Source organism: Pelobates fuscus, chromosome 6 (assembly GCF_036172605.1).
Source record: "Pelobates fuscus isolate aPelFus1 chromosome 6, aPelFus1.pri, whole genome shotgun sequence".
NCBI lineage: Eukaryota > Metazoa > Chordata > Amphibia > Anura > Pelobatidae > Pelobates > Pelobates fuscus.
The window spans coordinates 118772627-118789830 of record NC_086322.1 but is presented as its reverse complement, the minus strand read 5'-3'; the positions used below and the strand labels follow the sequence as shown (position 1 = coordinate 118789830).

The 17204-nt window shown below is 42.4% G+C and overlaps 1 protein-coding gene across 1 annotated transcript in view; it reads left to right on the top strand.

Annotated features, from left to right (window-relative positions):
- ANXA10 (annexin A10) overlaps positions 1 to 17204 on the top strand; it is a 57773-nt gene that overhangs the window by 16752 nt on the left and 23817 nt on the right. The window contains exons 3-5 of the mRNA XM_063460022.1: positions 301 to 395; positions 10171 to 10284; positions 17071 to 17161. Coding sequence (XP_063316092.1) covers positions 301 to 395; positions 10171 to 10284; positions 17071 to 17161 — 300 coding nt within the window. The remainder of the gene's footprint in view (positions 1 to 300; positions 396 to 10170; positions 10285 to 17070; positions 17162 to 17204) is intronic.

Below are 17204 nucleotides of genomic sequence, written 5' to 3'. Positions count from 1 at the left end.
CAGTTATAAGTATTATTTATTGTTTTATTTGCACCCCCTCACTGTGTTTTGGGTTTTATTCATTCTAAGTAGTGTCTTTTGAGGGATTGTTAGACACTGGGAGTTGTTGCTATTTTCCATATTTCAGCGCCAATCCACCTACATTTTATCCTGTAAAGGTGAAATATTTTTCTCTTTTAATTACTAAATATATTTGCATATGAAACTAAGAGGGCTAAATATCCATACATTACAAGGATGTTTTTATATATATAATGTTAACTATGGAATAACTGAGTATATCTTTCCTTTTCTCTACAGGATGTGACAAGGATGTTTTAATTGATATTCTAACCCAGCGGTGCAATGCGCAAAGGCAGATGATTGCACAGACCTATCTAAGCGTATATAACAGGGTAAAACAAATTAAAATTGGGTATAAATCATTGTGCATGTTATAATCTCTCTAATTAGGATATCAAATAGTTTTTATATTTTACCGAATCATACTGGATCTAGCAGTTTTTCCTGATACCCTCACCTTAGTCACAATCAGGTTCACTCAACCATTGCTCTTGTCACACTCAAGTGCACTCGAACATCTGTTTAGAAAGTGCCACACAAGTAAATGTGAACTTGGGCATTGCTTCCATAGCTGTTGCAAACATTTTAAATAGAAGAAAGGGAAGAAAGGGACATTATTATAAATTCTTAATATTTGTGCATATTTTGTTTAGGTGGACCAATAATTATGAGCTGTATTATACAAGAGTTTAAAAAAAAAAAAAAAAGAAAGAGGGGAAGAGGGCTGTTTATCCAAGAACCAGAAACGTTTCAGATGTACAGAATGAAAAGCTGAATGCCCCCATATATTTTCATTAGAATTTATTTACATTTGGATAGAGCAATTACTGCTGTGCATCATCTACATATCTCAAATTGAACTTTAGGAGGTCCACACTGGGCACAGAAACTGATAGAAATTATAGCTCCTATAGCTATACAAGAATCCCCACCACATATGTGAGTAGGCACAGATATGTACATATGGACTGACAGTAAGAGGGCTATAAAGGGTTAACAGATGCAGAGAATAAGGTTGAAATAAGTTATATATAAGGTAATACAATCACCAGCCTGCATTAATTGCTAAAATGTAATACTCCAGCTGTAGAAGATTAATATATTATGATGCCTGTTTGTAATAAACATGAAGTGTAGCAAAATAGTCAAAGAAAATATCGGACTGCGGGTTGTAAATTTACTGACCTGGAAACTGCAGGTATAAGATTTGTAGGTTTCGTAAACAATGTTTTCTTCTCTAAACTATCAAATCACTCATTGTTTGCCTTCAAACATTAGGTGTACTCTCTATATTAAATATGTTTCTAGTAAATCACAATTGGTAAATCTGTAGCCATCCATACTTATTTTACATACCTTAGAATGTTGAATTAATTAGAATGTTGTTTTTTTTTGTTTGTTTTTTAACCAAGATATAACTGATATCTGAACAGACTTAGTTTGGACTCCTTTGTCTGGACAATCCACCCTTTCACTCACAGGTGCCCCATTAGAATACACAACACTAAAGTTTATATTTGAGAAATGTATAGTAGAAACAGCTTAAGCAGTACTTAGCATTCATATATATTATATTTTAACCCTTTCAGAACCGCTGACGGTTTAGGACCGTCGCAGGTAAAACGTGCGTTTGGACCGCTGACGGTCCTGAACCGTCATAGCGAAAAACGGGCTGCGGGAAGCAATCAAATATCACTCCCACCAGTATAACGCTGTAACTATCTGCCAGACATCCCAGGCAGATAGTAACAGCCAATTGCGGCGTGTGAGCGATCGCTCACAATTGGCTGCTGTCAAAGTGGGTGTTACACTAACTTTGACAGTGATCTGTGCCCCTCTCTCCTCTGTAGCGTTTTGTGAGGCGAGAGAGACAGAGATCGTGATAGTTTGTTGCAGCAGAAGTGTTCCAGAGCTTTATACAGTATCTAAAGTGAATAAAAAAAAAAACAGTTTTAACCCCTTCCCTGCCAGAACTGTTACAGCAGTGCATTTGTACTGTCTGTATTTTTTTTTGCCCTTAAAGGGTTAAATTTGTTTTAAAAATCTGTGTCTTGGTCAGTCAGTTTCCCTCCCCCAAATCTCCATTAGATTTTTGTGACAGGAGTTAGTTTAGGGATTGCTGTTTAGCAGGGCCGGATTAAGAGCCCAGTGGGCCTGGTGCTGATAATTATGATGGGCCTAATTACAAAATCTTATTGACCAAAAACACTAAAACAGTCCTACCTCCTAAGCGTCATGTATCTGATGGAGATGATGCTGTAGGGAAACTCATAGGATGCAACTATGAGAAAACACATACCCTTTGCTAATCTCATGCTTTCATCTTTCAAGTAAACCCATACCCCCTAACAGCAGTGTCCAGTAAAGCAGGAAGTCTATGGATGCGGTAAAAGGGTGGGCTACTGACACAAATCACATAACCAGAACGTCCGAAAGGGCGAACATACACAAAAAGGGGGAATGTCTGTGTCCCTATGTCTCCCAGTCCCTTAGTGTTTGTGTCCTCATGTCTCCCAGTGTCCCCATGTCACTATGGGACATTGAGAGACATTGGGACACTGGGAGACATGGGGACACAGATACTAGGGAACACTGGGAGACCTGGGAAATCTGAGACTCTTGGGGACACTGGGTGACAGACACGAGGGGACACAGGGAGACATGGGGCACTGAGATACTGTGATATATAGGGGACACTGGAGACTTGATAAAAACCTGGGTACAGGTCAAAATGTTGTGGTGTCCAATAAACCTGCTTAAAGCTATCACAGTGAGTGCCTGAGATTTTTTTCTTTTATACTAGGGGACACTGAGACACTACGGGCACAGAGACACTACGGGCACAGAGACACTACGGGCACAGAGACACTATGGGCACTGAGAGACATGGGGCACTGAGACACTGATACATAGGGGACACTGATGCATAGGGGACATTGGAGACTTGATAAAGACCTGGGTACAGGTCGAAATGTTGCGGTGTCCAATAAACCTGCCTAAATCTATCACATTGAGTGCCTGAGATTTTTTCTTTTATACTAGGGGACACTGAGACACTAGGAGACATGGGGACACAGAGACATTGGGAGACTAGGGGACTTTGGGAGTCTAGGAAACACTGAGACACTAGGGACACTGGCACACTACAGACACTGAGAGACACCAGGGACACATGGCGATACTGAGATACTAGGGACACTGGCTGGGAGACATGGGAACACTGCCATGTCTCCTATGTCTCAGTCGCCCATTGTCCCCATGTCTCCCTGTGTCTCCATGCCTCTCAGTGTCCCCATGTCACCCAGTGTCCCCTAGTGTTTGTATCCCCATGTCTCCCAGTGTCCCTTAGAGTCTGTGTCCTCATGTCTCCATGTGTCCTGATGTCACTAGGACACTAGGGGACACTTAGAGACATGGGGACACTGGGAGACATGGGGACACTGAGACACTGGGGACAGTGGCTGGGAGACATGGGGACACAGACTAGGGGCCACTGGGAGACATGGGGCCACTGTGTCCCTAGTGTCTCAGGGTCATTGGCATCCGAATGGGGGGGTAAAGGGGGTACTTGGCCCCCCCGGATTTTTCAGCTTGTGCTGCTATTTTTCGTTTTAGTGTGAGAATACAGTGCAATACCAGCGCTGGCCAGTAGGTGGCGCTGTGAATGGAGAAAGGCAGGAAGCTACAGCTTATCCCTGCCTCTCTCTCATGACTGAAACCGCAGGGGAGCAGCACAGAGGCAGCCTACAGAGCAGGTAAGTGAGGGATGGGGGGTGGGGGAGACCGCATAGAGGAAGGTAAAGTAGAAGGAGCAGAAAGGTTCTGCAAGGGGCAGGAGGGGCCAGCAAGGAATAGAAAGGGGCAGCAAGAAGCAGGAAGGGGTCGAAAGGTTTTCAAGGAGCAGGAGGGTAAAGTAGAAGGAGCAGCAAGGAGCAGGAGGGGTCAGCAAGGAGCAGAAAGGGTCTGCAAGAGGCAGGAGGGGTCAGCAAGGAATAGGAAGGGGCAGCAGGAAGGGGTAGGGACGGTCTGCAAGGAGTAGGAAGGGTCTGCAAGGAGCAAGAGGGGTCAGCAAGGAGTAGGAAGAGGCAGCAAGGAGTAGGAAGAGGCAGCAAGGAGCAGGAAGGGGCAGCAAGGAGCAGGAAGGGGCAGCAAGGAGCAGGAAGGGACAGCAAGGAGCAGGAAGGGACAGCAAGGAGCAGGAAGGGGCAGCAAGGAGCAGGAAGGGGCAGCAAGGAGCAGGAAGGGGCAGCAAGGAGTAGGAAGAGGCAGCAAGGAGTAGGAAGAGGGAGCAGGGAGGGTCTGCAAGGAGCAGGAAGGGGCAGCAAGGAGCAGGAAGGGGCAGGAAGAATCAGAAGGAACAGAAAGGATCAGCAAGGGGCTGCAAGAAGCTGGAAGGGGCAGAAAGAAGCAGGAAGGGCAGTAAGAAGCAGGAAGGGTATGCAAGAAGCAGGAAGGGCCATCAAGAAGCAGGAAGGGCCATCAAGGAGCAGAAAGGGATCAGAAAGAGAGCAGAAGGGCGCAAAATAAGCAGAAAGTAGCAGAAAGGTAAAGGAGCAGAAGGAGCCTCAGAAGGCCAAGAAGGAGAAGAAAATGAGATTGGAGCACTTCATTCTGGACACCACATCATTAGGCGTTGGTACCTGGGCCTGGCAGGGAAACTTTGGACCTTCTCATCTCCCCAGGTAAAAACAAACAATATCAGTGTTAATGTGTTCACTTTTATTTACTGAGTGTCAGGAAACACAGAGGGCCGCTGGGTAGGGGTGCCGCTGATTGGCTAGATGGGTCAGCTAGCACTCTAAGCCAATCAGTAGCTCCCCATTCATAAAAACGTAAAACATTTTTATGAATCGGGAACTAGCGATTGGCTTAGAGGGTCAGCTGACCACTCTAGCCAATCTGCAGCACCCATGCCTGACGTCAATCTGCACTTCCTGACACTCTGTTTCAGAAGTTGAATACCACTGAGCGACCTGGAGATCTGGAGCTGAAGGAAGCCTTTGGGGGTAAACCATTTGAGAGCGGTTTAACCCCTTCAAAGAAAGAGCACCCAGGGGCCTCCTTGCATCACATCATTTTCATTTAGATAAAGTTGTTATGGTGACCAGAATGTTCCTGTAATTTGATGAAAGGAACACTATAGTGTAAGGAATACAAACATATATTCCTGACACCATAGTTGTGAAAACGCTATTCACCCTGGCTTTATGTGAAAATGACTATGCTCCTTCCCTTTCATGACACTGTCAAAAAGGGGCCAAGCATGGATGTCATTACAATTATGTCCCCCCTCCCCCCGGAAAAATTCCTGCGGACGTCCATGCTCAGGGTCCCCATGTTACCCAGTGCCCAATGTCTCAGCGTCCCCATGTCTCGGAGCTGCTGTCTGGACTCTCTGTGCAGAACTGGTCCCCGCGGATCAGTGAGTAGAGAGAGGCAGGGAGGGAGATGCCGTAACTTCTTATCACTGCCTCTCTCCACACAAACAGCGACCCCTACTGGCCGGCGCTGGTATTGCAGAATAAACTATGTTTATACTGAGACAGACATTTGTATTGCCGGTATTACTGCAATACCGGCACCGGCTAGGCAGCCTCAAATACCTGAGAAATACTTCTGAGAAATACCTGGCAACCCTAAGAAATACATGAGAAATACCTGGCAACCCTAAGAGTAGTGTGTAAAAAAAAAAAAAATGTAAAAAAAAAAAAATTTTTTTTTTTTTTTTTTTTAAACCAATGGGCCTATTCCATGGGCCTGGGCCTGGAGCTGCAGCTCCATCAGCCCCTATGTTAATCCGGCCCTGCTGTTTAGTCTGTTTTAGTTAAAAAAAAAAAAAGTATAAATTTTTTTGTGTGTATTTTGTAATTTGTTTTAGTCGTGTGTAAAACATGCAGCGTATGTATAACTTGCAGGAGGCATATGCTTTCTTGGCGCCAGACTCTGAAGCCACTGACACTGCGTCAGATTTTGACCCAGGTCAGTTTTCTGACACGTCTAGTCAAGAAGACATGTCATCTGTGTGTGAGCCGGCTGAAGAAAGAAGCTGTGCTTCCTCTGCTACGCTGAATGTGGAGGAGGACTTGGTACCTCCACAGTTAGCCGAGCCCAACGTCCCCCCTTTTAGTGCCAACGCAGGCATTAATGTTAATGTGGATGGCTTCTCCCCAATGCAGTATGTAGAACTATTTTTAGGGGATACCATCTGGGAGGAGATTGCTTCCCAGACTAAATTGTATGCTACCCAATTTATTGATAACAATCCAGGTAGCTATACAGTCAGGGAGCATGACTGGCATCCCACAGATGTCCCAAAGCTTAAAAAATTCTGGGCTCTTACAATGCTCATGGGGATTATAAAGAAGCCATCGATTCGCTCATACTGGAGCACCAACCCCATAATGTCTAGTCCAGTATTCTCCCAAACCATGCCTAGAGCCAGATACGAGTTACTGCTGAGATTTTTACATTTCAGTGACAATACCCTCTGTCACCCTAGAGATCACCCCCAATACGATTGCTAGACCATTTTCAGGACAAATTTTCGGATGTTTATACCCCCCAACAAAATGTATCCATAGATGAATCTCTAATGAAATACAAAGGGAGATTAGGGTTCAGACAATACATCCCCTCAAAGCGCTCTAGGTATGGCATAAAACTGTACAAACTGTGCGAGAGTGTAAGTGGATACACATTTGCGTTTCATGTATATGAGGGGAAAGATGGTCAACTGGACTCTCCTGGCTGTCCTGACTTCCTGGAGACAAGTGGGAAACTTGTATGGGACCTACTAAACTCCTTGTTTAATAAAGGTTACCACCTTTTATGTGGATAATTTTTGTAGTAGTGTCCGTCTGTTTAAAACACTTTATGGTTTACAGACACTGGCCTGTGGCACTGCCAGAAAAAATTCCAAAGACTTTCCACGATCTCTCATAGAGGCAAAATTAAAAAAGGCAAATGTAAAGCACTTCGCAAAGCTGAAGTGCTTGCACTAAAATTTAGGGACAGGAAGGATGTCAACATGCTAACCACCATCCACGACGAACGCATGTCAGACGTCTCTGTCCGGGGCAGAGTAGAGTCCAAACCGGTTTGCATCAGGGCGTATAATAAGTACATGGGGGTGTTGATTTGGCTGATCAGCTGATGCAGCCATATCTTATTTTATGAAAAAACAAAGCATGGTATAAAAAGGTGGCTATCTATCTGATGCAAATAGCAACCCACAACTAATTTTTGCTTTTTTTTAAAAAAATAATCCGGGGAAAACCACCTTTCTCCAATTTCAGTTGAAAATAATTTCTTTAACAATTTATGGAGATGGACAAGTTCCAATAACGGTGAAAGCTGAGTCCAGACTTTTTATTTTTAAGTTACCGCCAACTGCTAGAAAAAAAAAAAAAAAACAGAAACGTTGCCGGGTCTGTTTTAAAAACGGGAAAAGGACAGACACCCCTTTTCACTGTCCTAATTGCCCTTCGAAACCAGGACTGTGTGTAGGAACATGTTTCAAGCTGTACCACACAGAACAGTTGTAAGAAGTGTTCCTGAATTTTTATTTTATTTTTTGTTTTTTTTTGGAAAGCAGCCATTTTTTGATAGTCAGTTTCCTTCCCCAAAATCTCCAGTTAGATACTATTTGCAGGAGTCAGTTTAAATATTGCTGCTAAATGTACATTTGCTACCTGCACATTTGGCCTAACAAGTTTTCTGGCAGTGACACATAACCAGCTGGCCAAAACCAGATGACGTGTGCATAAAAACCAGAATAAAAAAAATTACCACTACACTTTCTTTGGGGAGCAAAATGGTTGGGGGAAAGAAGTCAAAACACCCCATCCTCTATAACCTTTGATGTCTACTTTATAAAAATATATACTTTCATGATGGTAACATTAACTGGAGGGTGCAAAAATATGTCAAACTGAAGATAGACCAAGCATACCTATATATCAAGTTGAAAAACTGACATGTACAAGTTCTGATTGTTGCCTTTTGGCCCCCAAACAACCCAGCAACCCTATACATGGGGGATATCACTGTACTCAGGATATGTTGCTGAACATATTGGGCAGTGTTTGACAGTGACACATAACAGGATCTGTGAATTTATACCTGAATTGCAGTTTATGTGAAAAAAAAATAAAACAAACAATCTATGCAGCCATTTTACCACAAACCTTTGCCAAACTTTGCATAGGAAGTATCAAAATATTCTTAGATGAATACCCTGGGCTATCTAGTTTAAGAAAAATATATACATGTGGGGTGTCTTTTGGAGATTTATGACATAAGTGTTACAATGTCACTAATACATTTGAAAAATGTACATTTTGAAACGGCAATTTCCTACTTGTACTTATAGCCCTATAACTTGCAAATAAAAGCAAAAAAACACGTAAACATTGGGTGTTTTTAAACTCAGGACAACATTTTGAATCTATTTAGCAGTTTGTTTCATTCGGTTTTGTAGATCAGTAAAAGATTTTTGAAGTAAAAGTAAAAAAATGTTGTTAGTTTTTTTTTAATTTTTCACCATATTTTATTATTTTTTAATTAAATTATATGACATGATAAAAATAATAGTATGTAAAGAAAGCCATTTTTATCCTGAAAAAAACAATATATAATTTGTATTGGAACAGTAAATGAGAGCGGAAAATTACAGCTAAACACAAACACCACAAAAGTGTTAACCCCTTAAGGACACATGACATGTGTGACATGTCATGATTCCCTTTTATTCCAGAAGTTTGGTCCTTAAGGGGTTAAAATAGCTCTGGTCCTTAACGTACAAACATTGCAAAAACAGTCCGGTCATTAAGGGGTTAAAATAGCTCTGGTCCTTAACGTACAAACATCGCAAAAACAGTCCGGTCATTAAGGGGTTAAAATAGCTCTGGTCCTTAACGTACAAACATCGCAAAAACAGTCCGGTCCTGAAGGGGTTAAAAATGGGTGCACTAATAGGGATAGATTTATATCACAAACAATGTGTACGAGTGAGTATGTATTAGATTTGTGAAAAACCTTGTTTGGACCAGTTTGTCCAGATTTAACTATTTTTAATCCACACCCAAACTAATTAATCCTTTCAGAATGTGCCTGTAAAGTTCTCGTCCATGAATAAGACTCCACGGGTATATCCAGACAAAGCAATTTGCTTAAGTGTGGATTAAAAGACATTTGATTTGGACTAACTGGTACAAACAATTTTTGCGCATGTATAGTGGATACAAGTACAGTATGTGTATGTCAGTGTGTGTGTGTGTGTGTGGCAGTGCATGTTTGTAACAGTGTGGGTAGTAGTTTCTGTAATAGTGTGTGTTCTATTGTGGATGTGGGTAGCAGCATGTGTGGCAGTATGGGATAGTGTAGCAATAAGTGTAGAGGTGTGTTTATTAGTGTCTGTAGGGGTAGCAGTGTGTGTAGCAGATTTTAAACTGTACATTTTCATGTGTGCTTCTATATTTCATATAATAGGTGAGTTTGCACTAGAAATACAAAAAAACAATGTCTTGTCAAGAGGGAAAGTCTCTCAGTGGATGCATTAAAGTAATCCTGCCTCTCTTACTTGATATAAAGATTGAGGAACACATATCAGTTAAAAGTGAACTTTTATAGCCCACACGTTTTATTTATATACATATAATTATGTTTTTAATTATTAATAATTGCTCACTAAATAGAGAGTTGTGAAGAATTGATGTATTTCAGGTCAAAACCATCCAACTGAGCTATTTCTCCTGTTCTGATTTATTGACAAAATGTACAACTACCTTTTTATTTAAACTTTTACATGTGCGGTCAGAGAAGAATTAACCATAGGGAATACCTAGACAACCGCCCAGGATCCAGGGTTCAGCTAGGTACCCTGGAACCATTGATTTGCTTGGCCTTATCAACCATCCTTATTTGAAGAATATAGGGGGGGGAGGGGATTGGGATCTTCTCTGCGCGCAGTTCACTGGATAAAAATGTACTGTTTACCATTGTTGCTCAAGGTATAAACTAATATCATGCCGAGCTATGATACTTTTTTTTTCTATGCACTATATTTAGTATTATTTATGTGTTTTCATTTTATTTTAAAATTCTAAGGATTTGCTTGAATCTCTGAAAGAGAACCTGGATGGCCATTTTAAAGATGTTATGGTTGGCTTGATGTATTCTCCCCCTGCCTATGATGCCCACGAACTCTGGCATGCTATGAAGGTAACAGTTGAACCATATAGCAAACTATGTATTTCTAATTAAATTTCAGAATTTTTCCTTAGTTTAAAACTGCAGAGAGCAAAATGCAGAGGCATATATAGCAAAGAAATACAGAGTGAGCTATTCTTTTTTTAGGATATTAAATATGTTTTCACAGCTACTCTTTAAATTATTATTTTTAAGGCATTGCATAATAATATGATTGAATTAACTTCAAACTTCCAAATACATATTGTACATATCATTCGCACTTGGCGAAACGTACTAAAATAAATTAAATCAACAACCATGTTTATTAAAAAAAAAAAAAAAAATCACATCTTCATGTCTTTCCATGTGTGAAAATTACATTATCAAACAAAATCCAGAGCAACATTATGTTTGCAGACACAAATTAAAAAAAAATATTGGTGTCTCTTCACTGAAATGTGTACTACCAACAAGTTAGACCAAAACTAGAGATGGTAAAACAATAAAAATTATAAACTGTGCAGATAGATGGATAGATAGAGTGAGAAAATGTCATGATTTGGTTTACACTCAGTCTGGTGCAGTACCTCACAGTGCCACTACCTGTCTATGGTGCTATTGCAGGCTGCGGCACCCAGACTGAGATCTCTCTCTGTTCCCAGCTGGCCTTACTTTGTAATTATCGTCTCTCTGTTTTGCTGAACCTCACCTCTTCTTGTTTGCCAGTTCATTAATAATAATAGTGTTGGTCTAGTCCTTTTGTCCTACGTAACAGTCTGTATACCTGAGCTAGCTGTCTTCCATGAGTTTCTAAGCTATTGTCTATCCTGTGGTCCCGAGCTGCCTGCTTCCCTATATCCAGAGACCCTCCTCTTACATTCATTTATCTGTGCTGGTATTTGATTCTGTTGTGTTCCTTGTAAATATAATACCTTGTCTTACATTGAGTCATCTGTATTTGTATTTGATTTTATTATCTTCCTTGTAAATCTCAATACAATTGTTTTTCCTTGATTTGTGTGTGTGTTGGTTTCTTTGCATTCTGTGTTCCACCTTATAGAGGTTGCTGTACTGGTCAGCACCAGACCCCTTATAGAGAGAGATAAATAGACTGTGTCATGATCCTCTCCTTGTGTCAGGGCACCCTCAGTCCCTCGCCGCCCGCGGTCTCCCCTTCCCCTACCTGTCAGCGAGCGGCGTCCTCTCAGCTCCAGGCGCCACTCGCGTCCTCCTCCTCGCCTCCCAGCGGCAGCATGTATAGCGCTGCACGCTGGGAGCCCGCACGTTTTTACAAACACCAGGGTCGGTCACGTGACCCGGCGTTAAAGTCACAGTACCATAATCACAGTGGAAGGTGTAAATATCTCCCACGTGTGATTGTTAATTCTGATTGGAAGTTATCCAATCAGAATTAACCATAGGATTTATATACTTACCTTTCCTGTCTCTCAGTGCCCTGTTGTGGTCTTGTGATACCTGTATTGCAGTCTGTTCGTGCGTCTCTCTGGTTACTGATTATTTGGCTTGTTATTCCGATTTTCCTGTATTCTCCATTCCTTTGACCTCGGCTTGTTTCTTGTTCTCCTGTTTTCTGGCGCCCTTTACTTGGCTTGTCTCCTGACTATTCTTAGTGTGCTTAACCCGGCCATTCTTTCTGTGACCTGTTAGCGTGTTAGGTTCCCGAATCGTGACACCGTGGCTTTGCCATCTTCTTGTTAGGCTATGCCTTCAGCTCCTATCAGCTTCTTCTAGTGGGAATTACCTATGCATGCAAGTCCATTGGATGTATTTTTCCATTAGCTGCTTTCATGATTCAAAAGATTCTACCTTTCACAGTAAAACGTGCCAGTTTAACATCCCTGTCATGTTTTATATTCCCTCAAGCCCATATTTATGAACTAACATAATTGATTCACTTTTAGCATAAGATTCATATGAAACAATAAAAAAAAATCTGTAATGGTAAACTTTGCAAGATGGAAAGATATAATAAAAAGAGAAATTATTAGTACGGATACAGGTTTGTGCAGGTTATGTGGGTTAGTAGTATATTTCACAAGTTAGAAATATATTTATTATTATTATTGCCATTTATATAGCGCCAACAGATTCCGTAGCGCTTTACAATATTATGAGAGGGGGGATGGAACTATAAATAGGACAATTACAAGAAAACTTACAGAAACGATAGGTTGAAGAGGACCCTGCTCAAACGAGCTTACAGTCTATAGGAGGTGGGGTATAAAACACATTAGAACAGGATCCATAGTCACATATTTGGATTATATGCAAGCAATGTGAGTCCTCGGCTCTGACTATGGGCGAGCTCAATTCACTTTGAATCGCAGCAATCCTACAAAATGGGCAACAAAAAAAGAAACTCCTTACCTGCCAAAGACCCCAGGAATCCCTCGGTTTCCATATTTCAGCCTTTAAGCAAATATTTTTCCGAACAAAATGTCGGAGACCCAGGGGCCTCCATATCCAGCATGGCGTCGCGAGCACCGTCACCGACGGCCTCACAAGCCAGCTACTCAATCTCAGAGGCATCGATGCTCCCTGATACAGATCTATGGGACATACTGAGCAAACTACCCTCACGGGAGGATATAGCACACATGCTAACCGAACCAAATCCATTCAGGCCAAAATCTCCGAACTGGGAGCAGGCCTCAACTCCTTAGACACGAGAGTTCAACAATTGGAAACAACTGTAGACACTCAGGTCAACCGCTTGACTACAGCAACTGCACAAATCAAACTGATTAACCCAAAACTAACATCTATGCACAGATACCTGGAGGATCTGGATAACAGGGGGAGACGGAATGAAGCCGAGGTCTCCTGGAATCTAACGCGGGTCCTAAATATTTAATGAAGTTCCTAATGGGACTTTTCAACTCAATACTGGACAATTAAATACGACAGAGCGCACAGAGCCCTAAGGCCTAAGGGCTGGCCAGACGATGCCCCTCGAGATATAATTTGTTGCTTCCAAGACTTCACACTTAAATAAGCCATTATGAAACAGGCAAGAACAGCACCTGCATAACACTACGTGGAACATCCAATTCAGCTATTCCAGGATTAATCATGGATCACTATACAAGGCTGGAGGGCCCTGATGTCAATCACCAACCAGCTATGAGAGAAACAGCTCAGATACAGGTGAGGGTTTCCTCTTAGCCTCACGGCTACCAACAACGGAATCCCTGCTACAGTCCAAACAGCGGACAATGTACCCAACTTTATCCAAGCTCTCAGATTACAAGAAGCACAAGTCCCAGACTGGTACGAAGACCCAGGTCATTTGCCAAAGCCTCCACAACCACAGAGCCACAGGCCCCAGGAAACGCAAGCCCTCACCCGCATGCTCCTCTGGGTCACTAAGCGGACAGACCTCCAGACCTCCAGACAAGTAGAATGGACCTAAACACAAACCGGTTCTGATAAGCGGTCACGACATAACCAGACTGCAATTCCAAACCGGGACATGTAATGTATGACCCATGATATTGCCAATGTTATCTATGCCCTACTTTCTCTCGTTTGAACCCACACTATTAGACGATCCAATAACTTTGCTAATACCCACACACACAATCGGTTTGAAGTTACGATATAAGCCAAGCAACTATACCATGTATCTTCTGACTTTCCGATTAGGGCCCACTCCCTTATGAGAATGGATACTGTGTAATTTAAATGACCAAGCATCACCAGTTCGCCTAATAATGTATCCCTGCTCATAATTGACATGAGCATTCATGGAGCCTTCAGAACTAATAGATCGATTGCCCTTCCAATTAATCAAAGTTAGCTGCGAGACGAGAACTTATAGGACAATGCTTGTCCGCTAAAAGCTCGCCCGACTGCGAAAAATCACTCTCACAACCTTATACCTGCCACCTCTGATTAAAAACCTATCATCCACCCCCCCAGGAGCCGTGTCGCACGCACTTAATCCTTGGGGTACAGGACACAGGTCCCACTCCACACAGGATGACACAAATCTCCATAGCCCTGATTCCAGCTGGAATCCTTTGCTCACACACTGAGCATATGAAAACCTTTCTTTTACAATTCACACAAATTGTTTATTTTTTAATTTATTGTTTCTCATTGTTAAAGACTTATGGCAAGCAATCCTATCGGGTCAGTACGGCAAGTGCAAATCTAGAAACATAGAATGTGTACAGATAAGAACCATTCGGCCCATCTAGTCTGCCCAATTTTCTAAATACTTTCATTAGTTCCTGGCCTTATCTTATATTTAGGATAGCCTTATGCCTACCCCATGCATGCTTCAACTCCATCATATTCCCCCGTCTTGTCTTTCCTCCAAGCTATACATGTTAAGATCCTTTAACTTTGCCTGGTAAGTTTTATCCTGCAATCTATGAACCAGTTTAGTAGCCCTTCTCTGAACTCTCTCTAAAATATCAATATCCTTCTGAAGATACGGTCTCCAGTACTGCGTACAATACTTCAAGTGAGGTCTCATCAATGGCATGAGCACTTCCCTCTTTCTACTGCTAATACCTCTCCCTATACAACCAAGAATTCTGCTAGCATTTCCTTCTGCTCTATTACATTTTCTGCCTACCTTTTAGTCATCAGAGTAATCACCCCTAAATCCCTTTCCTCAGATGTTGAGGTTAGGACTCTATCAAATATTCTGTACTCTGCCCTTAATCTGTATATGTATACTTGTATAATGGCAGGCATGGGATTAGGGCGGGACAAGGTGGTCCCCCAAAGGTTCCTGCAGCCAGAATTATATCTCCAATATTGTTTATTATGTGTTCTCATAAAGTCTCATTGAATGTCAGGGGGTTGAATATCCCGGAGAGGTGGCGCTTGTTTCTTGCAGATCTAAAAAGAATGGGAGCAGACATGGCCTTCCTGCAGGAGACCCACTTTAAACGGGGTTTGGCGCCGTCCCTCTGGGATCGCAGATACCCACTGGGGTACTTTAGCGACTATATTGGATGTAAAGCAAGAGGAGTGGCAATCCTGTTCGCAAACCACATCCCATTCAGCCTAGAAGACCAAATGACAGACCCTCATGGAAGATTCCTCTTTCTCAAAGGCTCCATATGCCAGGGCCAGAATGACATCATATTCTGGCTCCTGGCATCACATAGGGTGCACGAGGAAGGAGATCAGATCAGCCCACCCTCGTCTGCATCTTGTCCTCCCACCCCCTTCCAAAATATATCAACAGAGTAGGCACCTGCCATCCAGGTAAGCAGTGCCTACTCTGCCACACTGGGTAACAGCCAATTATGAGGTACCCTAACACCCCTCTCAGCGCCCCCACCTTCATCGGCCCACTGCCACAGGTGTCAGCAGAGCGGCCGGGCCCCTTGGAGTGATGGGCCCAGTCGAATCTGCGACCCCTGCGACCATTGTAGTTCTGCCTGAAATAGAATTCTGAAATAGAATTCTTGACCAACAAGTAGAGTAAATTGGTCTATTTTAGCTACATTTCTGTTTAGATTTAAATGATTTGCAATGAAAAATTTAAGAAAAAACATGTTTGTACAATTTTGTAAGTAAATAAGTTAAATAGATATGGTCTAAATAAAGCACTACTCATATTGAATTTTATTTTTCTTATCTGTTAGTTTATCAATGAAATGCATTGCTATTTAAACAAATTCTGATTTATTAGTCATCAAACAAAGTCTCATGTCCCTCCGCCAGCCCCTCCACACATCTCGTTCTTCCCCAGTCCCTCCCTGTTTCTTACCCATCCCCTAGATCCCCCACCTACTCCCTTTCACATGTATTTCCCACCCCCATACATTTATGACAGACAGACAAACACACACACACACTGGCGCACACACACACACACACACACTGGCCCACACACACACACTGACAGGCAGACACACACATTCACTGACAGACACACTCTCACACTGACAAACACAAACAGACACTGAAAGACACACACTCACACTGACAGACAATCACAAGACAGACACACACACTCACTGACAGACACACACTCACTGACAGACACACTCACACTGACAGACAGACACACACTGTTAGACAGACACACACACACTGTCAGACACACTCATACACATGCTGTCAGACACACTCTTGCACACTCACAATTTCATTTTTTGAGACCCACCCAGCCTCCCTACCTTTTGGAGAGCCGGTGTGGGACCTCTCCCTGGGGTTCAGTGTGGGACTGTGCTGTAATCTGTCCATTCCTCTCTCCTTCTGCGCACTGTTTAGTATGCCGGGGCCAGAATGACATCATATTCCAGCTCCTGGCATCACATAGGGTGCACGAGGAAGGAGATCAGATCAGCCTCCCTTGTCTGCATCATGTCCTCCCACCCCCTTCCAAAATATATCGACAGAGTAGGCACCTGCCATCCAGGTAAGCAGTGCCTACTCTGCCACACTGGGCAACAGCCAATTATGAGGTACCCTAACGTCTGGGCCTCCTGTGGGAGGGCTCCTCTCAGCGCCCCCACCTTCATCGGCTCTCGGTCGCAGGTGTCAGCAGAACGGCTGGTCCCTTGGAGTGACAGGCCCAGTCGCATCTGCGACCCCTGTGACCATTGTACTTCCGCCACTGCTGATGTTAATATACTAAAGCAAAGGACTGAAACTCAGAGACTAAGAGAAACTAAAGAGAAACTAAGAGAAAAAAAGTTGTTCATTAAAAACCTAGTTTTGCTTTATTGTTAGCTCGTCTGCGTTACCTTCTCCTTAAAGTATCTAATTTATCTAAGTGCATTTACTGTTAATGTTTCACATTTTCCATTTTATCTTTTATTACAGGGAGCTGGAACAGAAGAAAACTGCCTCATTGATATTTTAGCATCAAGAACAACTTCTGATATATTTCAAATGAAAGAAGTCTACTTAATGCGTAACAGTTTTAATTATTACATTATTTACATCAGTTTAATGTC